A 17,692-nucleotide genomic window follows, 5' to 3' on the forward strand; every position below is an offset into this window, starting at 1 on the left:
GTCGCGTTGTCATCGGTTAAGAGGGTTGGGTACCTGGAGGCATTTTCGGTCAGTGAATTCGGGCCGGCCTACTCTCACGTTGTCCTGAGACCCCAGCCCGGCTATGTGCCCAAGGTTCCTACCCCGCCGTTTAAGGATCAGGTAGTGAACCTGCAAGCTCTGCCCGCGGAGGAGGCAGACCCAGCCCTTTCATTGTTGTGTCCTGTTCGCGCATTGTGATCATAGGTGGACCACACTCAGAGCCTTAGATCCTCTGACCAGCTCTTTGTTTGTTACAGTGGTCGGCAGATGGGAAGTGCCGTATCTAAACAGAAGTTGACCCACTGGATAGTGGATGCCATCTCCCTCGCCTTTGGGCCAGGGTGAGCCGTGTCCCCCGGGGGTGAGAGCGCACTCCACTACGGAGCATTGCATCCTCCTGGGCGTTAGCACGCGGCACCTCTCTGACAGACCTTTGTAGAGCTACGGGTTGGGTGACACCCAATACATTTGCAAGGTTACAATCTGCGAGTGGAGCCGGTTTCCTCAAGGGTATTAGGCAACCCTTGGTGATTGAGGAAACGATTCGGTTGAGGGGTCGAAACACGCTTGCTGCGCCACTCTCCCTAACTCGGAGATACGTGCGCTTTTTCAGCTTTGTCAGTTTAGTTCTCCATTTTTTTGGCGAACCCTGCAGAGTTCCTCCGAGGCCCCCAGCACCTGTCTCAGCGGAGGAGTCAGGTGTTGGCCCGTTACGTTGTCGGCATGCCCGCTGGTCAGCCCGCGTTCTGGGTATAGGTGCCTGCTATGCGTGATCCCCGCTGGCGATCCCATATGTTCACTCAGCCACGGTAAAGTCCCCCCTTCTAGGGCAGGCTCGTGTCTTCCCTCCCCGCTAACCATCCTTATGCAAGGACTCCCCATCTCTGGGCTAGTCCATAGGTTGTCACCAGGTCTCCCCTCTGGGTAACAGGTGAGCTCCGCAGCGTCCTCCCTATCGGGACTGAACGCTTTCCCAATGTATCAAAACCTATCAAAACCTATTTTACTGGGTTATTGCGACTCCCCGAAAAATATAACTGTTTCTGAACAGGTAAGTGAGGGCCAGGGGACACGTTGGAAGACTGTGTCTCGGGGCGTTGTAGGTGCGCTCCCTCTACTGCGTGGCACACCCTTCGCCAGGGATGCAGTAAGGTTCTTTCGTTGTGGCGTTTTCCATAGATTTCCCCATAGTGGAAGTTTCCACATAGCATTGGAGTTCCCCATCCGAAGGGGAACTCTACGGTTACTAAAGTAACCCTTCGTTCCCCGAGGGGGGGAACGGAAATGCTATGTGGAAACTTCCACTATGGGGATTTCGTCAGAAACCAATCATCTGAAAGAGTATAAAAACGGGCCAATGAAATGCCAATGAGTTGGCAGCGTCAGCGTGCACAGTTGGCGTCAATGACAATCAGTCATGCTATAAAGACGCAGGCAGTGCCATGCTCGACATCCTTTTCTAGCTGAAGAGACTTTCACGCTCAACAGCTAAGGGACAATCGTTGTGGCGAAGGAACATAGCATTTCCGTTCCCCCCCTACTTTAGTAACCGTAGCGATCTCCCTTGACATGGTTATGTGGAAACTGTCCTGAAGTTTTCTGAAGCAATCTGCTATACAATATTGGGCTTATTTCAACACTTCCCAGAGTGTTAGATTTATATTTAAATGGTCATATCTTCCTTTCCCTGTCCCGTTAATCACATATTGCCTCTATAATATTCAGGTCTGGACTCTGTGGAAGCCATTTCATGATTTTCAGTGTTTTTCATCAGTTGTTTTTCTTTTCACCTCCTTCAAACATAATTTTACTTCATTAGCATTGTGTTTGGGATCATTTACATTAGGGCTGTGCAATAAATAGAAGGAAATTCAGCATTAGATCTACATCACAGGCTTTCAGATGGAGCAACATTTACTATACAGTAGTAGTTAATTAACAAACTACACAATATCATGTTCATAATCATAGGTGATTTAATTGCCCCAGTAATGACATTGAAGATAATGGCTCAGTGATAATGACAACTGTTTGTGTAGCTTCTCAGTGAACTACAGCTGAATCAGAAATCTTGTATAAACATCACATATAATAACATGTTTTACTCCAAACTTACTTCACAACCTCATTCGAGTGTTTGACCTTCAGAAGGGATTAACTACTGATCACTGAAACGTGCTTCCCTGATAGCTTTGAATTTATCATGCAACCCTAATTTACATGCTGAAACATAAACAATTGCCTATGAGAGATTTCTAGAAGGAATGGCATAACAGATTAAAACCTGCCTGTACTTTTTCAGAATTTATATTAACTTGGATAATATCACAGAAACACCACTTGCAGAAAAGCAGCTCAAACCAGGACAGAGCCTCCATCATGTTTCATCTCTCTCCAGCTCTTTTCTTTCATGTGTCTTAAACAACTAGACCAAGCAAATTACAACTATAGCCTGTAGTTTGTGGTTGTATAATAATAGACAGAATCCCCTGTATATCCCCCTGCATATTTTCATTATAGTTTTAATAACTAACTTCTAAGAATTGATTTATTGTATCTTTTCCATGATGACAGTACGTAATATTTTACTAGATTTAGCTTTTTCAAAATACTAGTATTCAGCTTAATGTGCAATTTTAAGGCTTAACTGGGTCAATAAGGCAAGTCATTGTATGATAATTAAAAAAATATATTGCTTAAGAGGGCTAATAATATTGAACAATTTTATAATAAAACCAATAAGACTTTCTCCAGAAGAAGAAAATATATTTATAATAAAAGCAATAAGACTTTCTCCAGAAGAAAAAAAATATTATAGGAAATACTGTGAAAAATTCCCTGCTTTGTTAAACATCATTTGGGAAATTTTTGAAAAAGAAAGAACAAAATTACAGGAGGGCTAATAATTTTGTCTTCAACTGTATATACTCATTATCACTAAAGCAACAAATGTAATGGCGGCTTAGAAGGTTTGCAGAGTAACCTATTGTATGTCTGAAGATGACCAGATTAATTCGAGCGTTGAGGCCGAGGGAAGCTGAAGGCTGCCCCTGCTGTTTGTAGCAGTTGCCCTTGTGATTGGCTTTCTGTTCAGCCGAGTCTCTTGAGAAATGAGAAGATACAATGGGTTGCGGTGGTGACGGTAAAGCTCAGTCTACCTGCGAGTCGTTCATCCGCTGGTAGTTTAATTATGTGTCTCGTGAGTAGATTAGAGTTGCGTTAGCGTGGGTGTCCCGTTGCGTTCATGCCCCAGGAGCACTGCAGTCACCGGCCCGGATTGAAGGGCAGGCCACGGGGGGAAAGACTGTCAGGAGCTGAAATAAGAGCAAACGGGCTGAAAGAGAGTCTTTTGTCTGAGGTAAAATAGAGTGTATTAGGCTACAGAAGGCTGAATGAGAGAACTGCCATGATAAATTCACTGGTTACCTTTCTGTGATTCATTCAGTAATAAAATAACATTTAAATAGGAAGTTGTTGTTAAAATAGTTTTTATTCTACTACAAATAATCTCTTTTAAATATTTCCCAAATGATGTTTAACAGAGCAAAAACATTTTTACAGTATGTCTGATAATATTTTTTCTTCTGGAGAAAGTCTTATTTGTTTTTTTCCGGTTAGAATAAAAGCAGTTTTTAATTTTTAAAGAAACATTTTAAGGTCAAAATTATTAGCCCCTTTAAGCTATATATTTTTTTTACTGTGGGTTACTGTGCTCAAATTGCTTCATTTACACAAATAGATTAAGTTCACAGTACTCATTAGGATTAGTTTTTTAACTTAAAATGGTTTGTTGCAATCGGTTTCCTCAAACCGTTTGAGTTACCGTAACTTTTTGGGTTTTACAGTGTAATAATAATAATCATAATAGTGATAATAATAACAAGCATTATTATTATTATTTTTATTATTATTAATTATATAATTTATTTTTTATTGTGTTTTGTACTTGTAAAATATACTTGTGTATACTTTTTTTACTACAACAATATAATGACAACAACAACAACAATCAATACTACTACTACTACTACTACTACTACTACTACTATTATTATTATTATTATTATTATTATTATTATTATTATTATTATTATTATTATTATTATTATTATTATTATTATTATTATTGTTGTTATTGTTGTTATTTTTCATTTATTTGTTTATTTTTGTATTGTTTTGTTTTGTTTTTGGAAAACAATATGTATTTATAACTATTTAATAATAATAATAATAATAATAATAATAATAATAATAATAATAATAATAATAATAATAATAATAATTGCAGAAATGTGGTTATTGTAATACATTGCTACATTAACAGCAATAGTATGTTAGTACATTTGTTTTGCAAATGTTTACAATTAATATTTTTTGTAGTCCTAGTAGTAATAGTAACAACAACAATAGTGCTATTATTTAATAAAGTACATAAAGAAATATAAATAATAAATATTAAATAATATACATAATGATTTTGTAATGGATAATGATAATACAATTATTTCAATTGTCATATTAAGATTGTGTAATTGTGATTAAAAATAAAAGCAAATGCAAATGAGCATGATATGTTGTGTTTGAGTTATAAAAAATATCAAAATTAACAACAATAATAATAAGCATTATTATTCATATTATTATTATTATTATTATTACTACTACTACTACTACTACTAATAATAATAATAATAATATGAATAATAATAATAATAAATGTGGCTATTGCAATTGCTACATTAACATAACTGTAATAATATGTTAGTATATTTATTATTGCATTTAATTCTTACAGTTAGTACATTGTGCAAATGTTTAAAAATAATATTTTGTGTTGTCCTACTAGTAATAGTAACAACAACAACAACATGTGTTATTAACACATAGTGCTATTATTTAATAAAGTTCATAAAGAAATATCAATAGTAAATATTCATTAATATTCATAATGATTTTGTATTGAATAATGACAAACAATTATTTTAATTCTTGTATTAAATTCTTGATTTAAAATTAAAGTGAATGCAAATGTATGCAAAATGTTGTTTAAGTTTTAAATAATATTGCATTATGTTGCATTTCATTATTAAAGTTATTACTTATTACATATTGCAATTGTTTAAAATTTATATTTTGTGTTGTCCTAATAGTAATAGTAACAACAACAGCATGTGTTTTTAACAAATAATTTGAGTTATAAATAATATAATATTAACAACTATAATAATAACACTAAAGATGATGATGATACTTAATGTTAATTTATTATGTTTAAATACAGTGTTTATTATTTTAAGTAATATATTAATACTACTCTAATATTATTACAGACACTTAGAAGTTCAGAACAGTAAGCCAAAAAGCAGACAATGGCCTAGAAACCACCAGAACACTCTTTTTTTCAGAATTCATTTTCACTATTTTTTTGTAGCCACTAGTGGCAAATAAAAGAAAAGATTATAAAAAAGAGATTGTTTCCACCTTCAGAATTCCCTTTCCTCTCCTTCAGAGTGCTTCTGGAAGCCTGAGAAATGAAAATAAATTAGGCAGGGAAGAATTAATTAAACACAGGCTGCTTTGCCCTGCAAGACAAATGCAGCCCTCCTTGTGCACAGGAATGCAAAATGTACTCGAGCTCCTCTGTGACTTTCAACACTTTTAGAGGACTTTAATAAGTAGTCTTCTGTCAGAGATGAAGTGATTAATGGCAAATTAAAACTTGCTGCAGGTTCCAAAATGAAACGTCTCCAAAAAAAAAAAAGTTTTCCCACTCATGCATGTTTGAAGATTTACTTTTCAGTAACCCCCTCTTTTTGCACTAGTGAAGTTCAGGCGAAATAATTTGAATCCTATTGATGAAAGTAGTTTTTTTAGCATTTATGTCAGATGAACTGTCCCAGATTACAAATAAAATATGCATTTAATTCAGATGTAAGGAATTCAAACTCATTAGGATAATGAGTATAAAAGTCTAGCCAACACAAAAAAACAATGATAAGCAACCCACAACACTATTTTAGTGTATAGACGATAATGGACACAAACTAGTAGAATACTAGAGGCATTTAAGGAAAAATAAAACAAAAATGCTTTAGTCCTTTTTATTGATGTTTACTTCAAACTATTTAAAGAAGTCTAAAAATGGCTTGTATTGTCATGCGCTGTGTTCACAGCAGGAAATCAGAGACTCAACTTCTCCATTCACACATTTACACCTCATAGAATCTCAGGTTTATCTTTAAATCAGTGAGGTACTTGGGTATAATCAAATGATTTAGGGGTCATTTACATGACAATGTTTAGACAGTATGTTTTGCCTATTTGTTTGCGTGACAAAGCAGGTTTAGGGGCTGAAAACATCATTTTGAAAACAAGTTTTAAAGTTGAAGTTAAACTGAATAAAATATAATTAAAATGGAAATGTCCAGGGAGTGTGCAAATGTGTAGATGTTCATATCTATATACAATAGGCAATATTTACATGCATTTTAGTGGTAAAACTCTGTAACCAGCAGTACATATCCTGCTGCTTTTAAAGAGAAGCATTTAGTTCACTGACAAACTATACGCTAAAAATCATAGACTATTTAATCAGCGTATTCCTGAAAGCAAAGAGAATCATTATGTGATTTGCCAACCCAGGCTCATTCTAAAAACATACCCCTATATACATTTCTGCAGAGCGCCAAATATGTCCCAGGATGTACGTTTTTTGCAGTTTTTGTTGACGTGAATCCACCAGAGGCCCCTGTGTATGCGTTTTGAGATCCCAAATTTATCTCGCAAACTCCAGAATCTCCAGGGCTATGCTTTCAGAATGAGCCTATGTTGATATTTGCAGTTTCTGCGCGAGAGCTCCCTCTGGCCTTTATTTTTTATTGCAATTTCAATTTCATTTGAATTTATTGTGCAACCCTACTGTATTGTGACGCACATGCGTAGTATGTGTTAATGGTGATGCACTTAGTTTTGAAGCACTGCTTCATCAAGCTTCAAAACATTTGTGGATCTTTCGTTTCGAGTCAGTACTTCAAAGCATGCATCAAATTGCGACATGATTTCTTTGTTATTTCGTTACTGTTTGAATTTCTGTAATACTACAGAATACATGAGAATCATGCGGGTTCACTTATATTGCCCCAGCGGTGAATCACTGAATGACATTAATATTTTTTGACTGAATTTTACGAGTTATTTAGACATTTGTCAAACAAAAATATCAGTAATGATCTCTTGTTGGTCTGTTTAGCTGAGCCCACAATGAATGAAATCATATAAAAGCCTTGCATATTGATACAGTTGTATAAGATGCAGCCTGATCTCACGAGAAAATGTAATTATTTTACATTTTGTCAGTTTAGTGGCTAATTCGTACAAATTCGTACGAGTTCAGTTGTACGAAAGTGTTCGATTTTAAAAAGGAGGCGTGGCACCTAACCTAACCCCACCCCTAAACCCAACGGTCATTGGGGCATGAGCAAATCGTACTTACTTGTATGAATAAGATCATACAAATTCATACGAATTAGCCACTAAATCAAAAAGTTACGAAATTGACATGAGATTGTGTTGATTAGATGATAAGCTATGTGCATTTAATAGTTTATAGTTTAAAAAACACAAATTCTTGTTGCAGTTTAATGCATTTATGTGGTTTTGACTATAAGTTGTCACTAGTGCTGTTGCGAATACTTTGAAACAGTGAATTCTTTAACGAATCAATTGGTTCAGTTGTGTCAAATCTCTGTAAAGCAAAGTGAAGGTTTACTTCACCAATATTAATAGCAGAAAAGCTTCATAAACTGTACACATAGCATATTCTAGATACGCAACATTTTGGATTAGATCTGGGAGAATAAGTGTTTTATGAATGAGCAAACAGGTAATGTTCAATAGCAATGATGACAGTGCCAACTTCTGGCCTGACATATGTAATATGGCATTTTGAGCAGTTTTGCACAAGAATATGCCTTAATGTGAATCATTTTGAAAAGGGTCTCGTGTTTTGACTAAATTACTGTCATTGAAATGTAAAACCTTAGAGTTTATCTAAATATTTAACATTTAATATACAACTGTGAAATGGTTTGATTTAATCAAAATGTTTTGTAATCAATTCAGTTCAAATCAATTCAATTAAAAAAATTTGTAGTCAATTCAGTTTACACTGAGTATTAAGATGCCATTTTATTAATCTGGCCAAGTGTGGAAGAAATTAATTATAAGGGTACAGGAATAATGTCATTTTCTGAGTTTATCCACTTTAGACCACTTTTGTAGGGAGTTAAACCTGCAAAACGGATTTGGAAGTAGTGTAAACACTCATCAAATATGTTCAAACAAAACTCCTGCTCTCAGATTATGAAAATGTGCACAAAAATAAGATAATCATACTTCATTTTGAATTAAATTATTTGTCTTACACATCCTTTTGTTTTTGCTTGCTTTCCTGTTTGATTGTGTAGTGCGTAACATGGCATTTGTTCATTTAATAATACGTTTGTTAAGAGATTCAGCAAAAATGATACAGACTGTGATGGAATATGAGAGAATGGTACACAAAAAACTCAACTGAACAAATACCAGGTGGAAACTTTTTGAACATTTTAATTATTCTTTTGGCCTAAAAAGAAAATTTTAAAAAGAAAATAATACAAACACATAATATTCTAACATAAAATGTGCAGTTAACATAGTAAGTGCAATTTAGCACATATGCATGGAAGCATTCGTTATGAATAACTTTACAAATATATATTTTAGTCCACTATACAGTTTAACAGTATACAGTATGTTACCTAGTCAGGATACATATGCTACATGTATGGTTAAGGGTAAGGATAAAATTTCATTTATTTTAAGCATGTTGTCTGTATAAGTTTTTCAGCTTTTATATACAATTGAAACAAGGCATTTACATATAGTCTATAAAAGACACATATCCCTTTTTTTAAATATCTGATGTTAAATCATACTAAACATTTTCTCTTTTAGGTCAGTTAGGATTACCAAAATGATTTATATTTGCTTAATGCCTGATTAATGAGGGAATTGTTTTATTGAGAATGTTTTTTTACTTCCTAGACAGTCAAATGTTGACATACATTTCATTAGTACCTTGTAGCATTGCCTTTAAACTGTATAACTTGGGTCAAACGTTTTGGGTATCCTTCAACAACCTTCTGACAATCGTTTGCTGGAATTTTGACCTAATCCACCTGACAGAACTGGTGTAACTGAATCAGATTTGTAGGTTGCCTTGCTCGCACACACTTTTTCAGCTCTGCTCACATATTCTCTATAGGATTGAGATCAGGGCTTTGTGATGGCCATCCAAAACATTTACTTTGTTGCCCTTAAGCTACAGTTTAACTAATTTGGCAGTATGCTTAGGGTCATTGTCCATTTGGAAGATCCTTTTGCAGCCAAGCTTTAATTTTCTGGCTGATGTCTTGAGATGTTGATTCAATATTTCTGCATAATGTTCTTTAACATCTGATATTTAAAAAAATATATATTTATATGCCTTTTAATATATGTAAACCTCTGGTTTTTACTGTATACTGTATATATCTTTGAAAACTTGCAAATGAAAATGACAAATGATAAAACACCAGACTGTAATATTTAACATTCAAGCCCTAGACTAGCATTTTAATGCATTATATGGTAATTAGACTACTTTTCTTTAGCTTTATCAGCTGTACCCCCTCCTAGCACTAATTACAGAGAATTGAAAGCAACATTTTACTTTATCTTTAAATGACACTTTTATTAACCTCTGAACTCCACACAACATAGTACATGTATTAAAACACTTTTTTCCCCCTCAGTATAAACCTCATCTAGTCCTACAATGGGACAAACTTTGTTAACTTGCACCTGTACTTCTGTATGTGAAATGCTAGATATTTATATCTTGCCGCCGTATTGTATGGAAAATGGCTATTGTTCTCACCTGTGTAGTCTCATATCTCAAAAGGGTTCATTCAGAAAGAGAGGAGTTGCACAATTTCAGAGAAAACAAATTCATCAAGTTCATTTATAAATGACTTTTTTTTTTCATAAAAACCAGCCTCATTATTTTGATGTGCTGTAAATGGTTTTTCAAGATTCTTCAAAACATCATTGCTTTTATGACCTGTTGTGCTGAGTAAATGTGATTTGTATTGTGACTTGGGTCTATCTCACAAAACATTTCAAGAACTGTCATATCAGAGTTATTTAACTCAAACAAATGAATTAATTTTGATAAGTTCAAAGTATCTCTAAACCCCAAATCTATCCAAATGATTTGTTTTTAAAATGTAATTTATTATACATTTTTTAAATCTTATAATGTAATCCAAAATTAAAGGTCAATCTATTTGTATATTTCAGTTTTAAAGTATTAATATGTAAAGGGACTATTATTATTATTCTAAATTCAGCTCCTGCAGAAAAAAAGGCATACAATAAATGTTAAAAAAATTATCCTAATTGTCCTAAATACGATATGCTTCAGTTTCTTTATTTAAAATCACACTCCATAATTGATTATTTGTATTCATTTGGCTGCCTTTAACTTTTTAAAAGGCTTAATCTTAATTAACCTAAAGGTTTTCTTTATGCTAAACATACTCTCTTGTGATTTAGTTGCATAATTATATATATTTTTTTTTTGTTTCTGTTTTGTTTTGTGAGATTCACCCAACAACTGAATTATTCACTGTTGATTAACAGTTCAGTCATTGTTGATCACTAGTGACTCTTTTTGAATGTTTCATTTGTTGTTTTATTAAAGTGTATCTGTCATTCTGCCTTTGTTAAAAAAACACTCCTTTTTGGAGTCACAAATCATCAGAATGATCAGAGAAATGCTAGATCAAGAGAGCAAAGACAGACAGACAGACAGACAGACGCTATTTTTCTGTGCATTCATTTAGTTTCTTCTCTCTGCATGCTCATGTGTTGTTCATTTATCAGTTTGTTCTGCAGAGGTGTGTGTTTTAAGGCCAGACACTACAGGTGAATTAAGTTCTAATAATAATAACACCAATAGTAATAGGTAACACACTTACACTGTTGATTGCATACTTTTTTTTTGTATTGCAAGTTTTCAAAAATGTTGTTTATGCAATCGAGGGATGATTTAACAAAAAGACACTAATTTGACTTTAGTCTTTCACTTCTAGCAAAAAAATATAATATAATAAATAAATAAATAAATAAATAACAAATTCATGTTTATATTAGAGTCCTAACCTATTTAAATTGAGTAAGCTGTTTAAATTAGGTTTTCGACAAGGGTGATTTTGAGAATCTTTATATCTCCGTAATTCAGAAAATACAGCCAAAATTAAATGCATTCAACACTTTTGCATAATGGTCCATTAGTTAATGTTAATGTATTTACTAACATTAAACTAAGTATGAATAATCTTGTAAAGCGTTTTTTAAGTCCGGTGTCCTGCAGTTTTTAGCTCCAACCCTAATCAGACACACCTGCACTAGCTAATCAAGCTCTTACAAGACTTTCTAGAAACACCCTTGCAGGTGTGTTGAGGCAAGTTGGAGCTAAAATCTGCAGGACATCGGACCTCCAAGAACCCCTGCCATAAACTGTAAAACATGCTGGGTTCCACTCAATCGATTTGTGTTGGGACAACATGAAGGAATTTAGTTAACTTATTAGATTTTACAAATTTAAGTGGATTGAACATAAAACAATTAAGTTGTCCCTCAAAAAAAACTCAAGAATTGTGTTGTTTCAGCTCATTTAAAAAAGTAGTTTGAACATACAGCAAACACTATTTATTGAGTGTAGTTAGTTAATTTATTAGTTAATTAGTAACTTAGTTATTTAGTTTGTTAGTTAATTAGTTAGTAACTTAGTCATTTAGTTTGATAGTTAATTAGTAAATTAGTTAGTTAGTTAGTTAGTTAGTTAGTTAGTTAGCAAATTAGTTAGTTGGTTAGTTTGTCAGTTAATTAGTTAGTAACTTGGTTATTTAGTTTGTTAGTTAATTAGTAAATTAGTTAGTTAGTTAGTAAATTAGTTAGTTTGTAAATTAGTTAGTTTGTAAATTAGGTAGTTAGTAAATTAGTTAGTTGGTTAATTAATAAATTAGTTAGTTAGTTAGTTAGTTAGTTAGTCAGTTAGTATAATATATAAAGTATATTTTAAAAATATATATAAGTTAAATACAATCTTAAATATAATCAGGCAAATTATGTCAGCAAAGCCCTCTGGTAAAACTTTTTAGAGTACAGATATGAACAGTACTGTGGAATTTGGACCATAAAGCAGAGATTTATGGCTTTATGCAGGATAAAAATAAAAATCAAATTTTGAATAAACAGCCTTTAAAAATATGTTTTGTAATTGAAATCTACAGACATAAATTGCAAATTGTATTTTTGAAGTTTCCTTTTTCGTTAAACTGAAATAAAATAAATAATCTGACAATAATTACAGTTAAGACAAGCCCGCAAGCCCGGATTTCAAATCTGGCAGCTGAATGATAAAGCTGTATTTGCCTGTAGATTCTGGCCTTAAGTTGTCCCCTGTGTGTTGTTTGTGTTTGTGGTCTACAGGTCCTCCTCTGCATTGCTCATCTGCCTCCTCTTCCCCTGTCGACTCCCCTTACCCTCCCCCTTCCCACGCAGCCAATCAGAGCCAAGGAAGGTTGCTAGGTAACAGCGGGGCTCAGGCCGGCCGGGACTCTGAGTCGGAAGATGAGTTTGGCCCCAATTCATTCTTAGTTAAAACCGGCTCAGGGAACGTCTGCGCTCCGGCCGCCGCTACTGCTAACGGTGAGTCCCTCTCAATATCACTGTCTGGTAGAGACGCCCCACATCCCCTGCTCTGGTGCAGCCTCAGGCCCCACGTTCATTTTTTGGGGATATTTTAGACAGGAGTTGAGGTCAAATGTTCACAGGAACTTTTTTTTTTTAACTAATACCTGCTGAGAAGTGAAGCTCTTGACTGGGATTCAGGGATGTGTGACAGATGCTGGAGTTTTATTTATTTATTTATTTTAATATGTGATGAAGTAAAAATTCCTACGTATTTCTGTTTACTTTCATTTTCTTCTCGCTGTTAATGATTTTGTGAAATAGGATGAAATTATAGGTGAATTAAAAAGACTGGTACGTGGTTCAGTGTTCAAAAGAGAAGCAGTTTGCACCCTACAAGCCGAAAACAAATGTACCTTAAGCATGACATATTGTCACAATAAATAAAAACTTGAAATTAAGTTTGTATTTGCTCTGACAATTTGATTCGGTTATGTTATATCTAGGTTATAATATTTTTATGGATTTTAAATACATTCTAAAGCACATAAAAAAATCAGTTTTAGTTATATAATAATTTGACTCACTATTATATTTTCTTTAGTGAGTCAAAAATGAATGGCACATAACATTGGAATATGGTTATGTTTTATGAGTATCTTTATATGTATGTATGTCTGTATGTATATGTATGTATGCATGTATGTATGTATGTATGTATGTATGTATGTATGTATGTATGTATGTATGTACAGCGCTCAGCATATATGAGTACATTTTTAATAGGAAGCTATTAGGGGTGTAACGATACACTCAGCTCACAATACAATGTGTATCACGATATAGTGTTCACGATTCGATATGTATCACGATATTTGGAATAAAAATTAAAAATTAAAACTGAAATGCAAATAAAAGATTTATTAAAAAAATTATCAAGTAAATTACCAAGTTTTCAATGTATTTCTTTTGTTTCTTTTTGTTGTTCTTTAAGAAAATAACAAAATTAAGGAAAATTTAAGTAAAGGTGCAAAAATTTTAAAAATTGCATTCTATTCAACTAAATTTTCTCACGATTCTGTAGATGTAAAATAAAGGTGAATATGAGTAGGCTGTTATTATTGTTATTTCTCAGACTTATGGTAAAACAACAATAATATTAAGTGTAGGTCTACTGTTGGTTAAAATGCAAAATTTTGAATAGACTTTGAATAATGGACTTGAACAGACTTTAAATTTGTCCTGGTCATTAATGCACAGTAAAGTGATGACATCAGAATACAACTTTTCAAAATTCTGAATTTTTATTATCATGTTTGAGACATATGCGTGCAATCTGTCATTAACAATATTATTAGACCATTAATTCACTAGTAAAATCAGACATTTGTCATTATCTGATTCCCTATTGCATTATATTCAATATTATATAGGCTAGAATAGTTATACTGACACTGTTAAACATTTATTCTCATGCACAACACCCTGTGTTCGCTATGGAAAATAAAAACATTAAATGCTTGTCGTAATCATAACTCTAAAATGCGATATGATCATTAAATGACGTGCACGCTTTCGGTTTCATTTTCACTGCTAAGTGCTGTTCATACTTCGCGTGCGGCTCTCTAACGATCACTCTGTGCCACAAACTGAATGTTATTTACAACTTTGTTACCTGTTATTCACAGCCTATTGAGGTTCTGTTCACTAAAGCAGACGCGCGCGCGTCTATCATTAAGTAGGGCGTGCGCCTGCCCTCTCTGTAGTTACAGCTTACGGTCAGCAGCGCAGTGAGCGCACGTCATGTGTGATTTTGCGGCCGTGAATACATAATTACGTAAAGACAGAAATGACATTTTTGGGTGAATTGTACCTTGTAAACACAGTATGTGACTCTTTCAACACCATTAGGAGGTATGCATGTCGCTGAGCAAAGTATGTAAAACAATGTGAAGACTTCGGTTGTGTTTGACCCAGTATGCGTGTCAAAAAGTGGACGGGTCTAAAGCAATGTCTGTACAACCAAAATGTTGCCAGACGTCCGACTTTGAGAGGATGGGCCATCCTGTATTTCAACTCCACTCATCTTGACCTGGCAACGTTACTGCTGCTAGTTCAAGCAATCTGAACTCACATGTGACAGCAGCTCACTAATAAGAGAAAACGGACATCATATCGTAATAAAATCGTCATAACACCACGATGCATATTGTGACATTTTTGCATCGCAATAAATCAGACCACGATAAATCGTTACACCCCTAGAAGCGATACAATATTATTTTTGGGCATATACATTAGATTAGTTAGTACTGAAGCCAAATTTGGAGCTTATCTGACAAAAAAAAAAAAAAAAAAACTCACAATAATGGTCCAAATACTAGTACACCAAAATTTATGTTATAGAAAAATATTGAATACAAATTTTAAAAAGAAGAAACAATTAAGAGAAGCAAAAAAAAAAAAAAAAAATATATATATATATATATATATATATATATTTTTTTTTTTTTTTTTTTTGCATGATTTTAAATTTATTACCTTTTCAATTCTATCTATCTGTATTGTTCAAATGCACCAATATATATATATATATATATATATATATATATATATATATATATATATATATATATATATATATATATATATATATATATATATATATATATATATTACCCATATTCACTGAGAAATTGGTACAAATTTTCAAAATGGGGTGTACTCATTTATGCTGAGCATTGTATGTATGTATGTATGTATGCATGTATGTATGTATGTATGTATGTATGTATGTATATATGTATGTATGTTTGTATGTATGTATGTATTTAAGTTATTGCCAATTTATGGTGAAGACACACTAATAGGGACTATTATCGTTTCAGCATTTTGATTATAAAAACTTAATGGAAGACTTTAAATATTACAAATTTTGAGTACATACAATTTAATTATCTATATGGATGGAGTAAATAGACTTGAATTCTGATGTTTGATTACAACTTGATTTACAAAAAGTGTTTACAAAAAATCATGTTATTCATAACTATTCTCAAAAAATCCCCAAGACACATTAGACACACATTTGCCTATGGTCTATTGTTTATTTGTCTATTTGTTGTTGTTGAAAAAGTATAATTGAGTGCAAGTATAATTGAATCACTTATTTTTATTGAAGATAATATTATATATTGGCTCTTATCGTAACCAGTACTGTGGATTGTCAGATTACATAACTGATGCATTGAATTTTAATAGTACAACAATTCAAACGGATTAATCAATTTATAAATCTCGAGAAGATGTGAAAATCACACAATTTAATTAAAAGTTTTATTTTTTTTAATGGTTCTTGGCATTCTGAAAGCCCATTCATTGCATTTCTTATTGTTTGCTCAGTCCATGAATGTAGACTTCAGCAGTGCCTCTGTCATGACTAATTTCACCCTATGCCATGACTCTTGAAGTGGTTCTCAGCATACATCACAGTGTGGACGACCTGCATTGCAGTTCTCTTATGCAGTTTAGCATTGTGATGGGGATATTATTTCATCCACCCAGGGTTCCATTTCTTGTAATGTTTTGATTACGGCTGTGTTAGGCCATCACATAATTTCCTTCATTAAATTTGCATAGCGATAGAAAGGTCAAGAGGTTTTAATGAAAGACAAAATCAATTGAAAGCCTGTAAATGATACAAAAAAACAAACAAAAAAAAACTTAATGGCATACTCACAAGTAATATAATATATAGGAAAAAGTCCCACAGGTGTTTCTATATGACACATTTCATTTTTATTTTTGATATTTGGTGCCATTTTATCAGGAAATGGTGATTTTTTTTTTCTTGTTGACAATTGAAATTATGCTATATTTGTAAATGTTTACGTGATATTTCAGTTTTCCGCTTAAGTCTAATTGGATGAAAACATACTGTAGCTATTGATAAACTAGTTGAGTAGGGTTGAGTAGTAGGGTTTCTGAACTCATTGTACTTCTGAATGCCAAAGACTAAATCAATTGAAAGCCTGTAAATGATACAAAAAAATAACTTAATGGCATACCATGCTAAAGGACAACTGACCAGCTCTGCGGGAGCTTTAACCACAGTGAATCAGTTTTACAAGTCTTCACTAATGAACCATTGATGAAAAGCGCTTGGAAATATTAGTTTATTGTCAAATATGATTAATATTATAATTTTTTGTCACTGTATTTCTTGTTCAGAGGTGTTACGTAAGGCACATCTTCTATAGGTAATAAGTAACATGGGGTAATTTTGGTATTATTACCTCCCAGAAATGTCTTGAGCGACTGCTCTATGAAAGAGGGGTCTTGCTCCTCCAAAAGCCAGATTTTCTGAGGCACAAGTAATAAATTATGTAAGAACAAAGACTCACAATTGCTTCTACTGGGAAAATTACATTTTTATTTTTGATATTTGGTGCCATTTTATCAGGAAATGCTGATTTTTCTATTTGTGACACAATTATTTAAAACGGTTGCTTTATTTGCAAATGTTTTATGCTGTATTCCAGATCTAATTCACATATTTGAATGTAAACATAGCTATTGATAAAGTTGACCTAACCTAGGGTTTCTGAGCTCATTGTACTTCTGAATGCCAAAGATTAAGTCAATGGATGTCTATGTTTGTCCAGCAACAGGTAACCAAGTTCCAAATAAGATATGTCAACATGCTTTTCAGGTTAAGAAAGCATTCACCTCGCTTTGATAATTGAAGAGGAGTAGAGAAAGCATGCCAATACTGAGCAGTCGATATGAAGCCTGTCATCACTAGCAGCTCTCGGCTTTTCCCTCAAGGCTTCTTTACAGAGTAGAACAAAAAATGCTGTAAATAATTGATCAGTCTTTACAAGTTAACCACCCA

General features: G+C 33.3%; 1 protein-coding gene across 8 annotated transcripts in view; it reads left to right on the plus strand.

Moving 5' to 3' along the window:
* Nucleotides 1-17,692, plus strand: part of tenm4 (teneurin transmembrane protein 4) — a 493,967-nt gene that overhangs the window by 224,807 nt on the left and 251,468 nt on the right. For 6 of the 8 annotated variants that reach the window (XM_056474308.1, XM_056474302.1, XM_056474300.1 and 3 more), the window contains exon 4: nucleotides 12,598-12,816. The exons of the other annotated variants lie outside the window; for them this stretch is intronic. In XM_056474308.1, coding sequence (XP_056330283.1) covers nucleotides 12,598-12,816 — 219 coding nt within the window. The remainder of the gene's footprint in view (nucleotides 1-12,597; nucleotides 12,817-17,692) is intronic. 8 annotated transcript variants of the gene reach the window in all.

This window comes from Danio aesculapii, chromosome 15 (assembly GCF_903798145.1).
Source record: "Danio aesculapii chromosome 15, fDanAes4.1, whole genome shotgun sequence".
Taxonomy (NCBI): domain Eukaryota; kingdom Metazoa; phylum Chordata; class Actinopteri; order Cypriniformes; family Danionidae; genus Danio; species Danio aesculapii.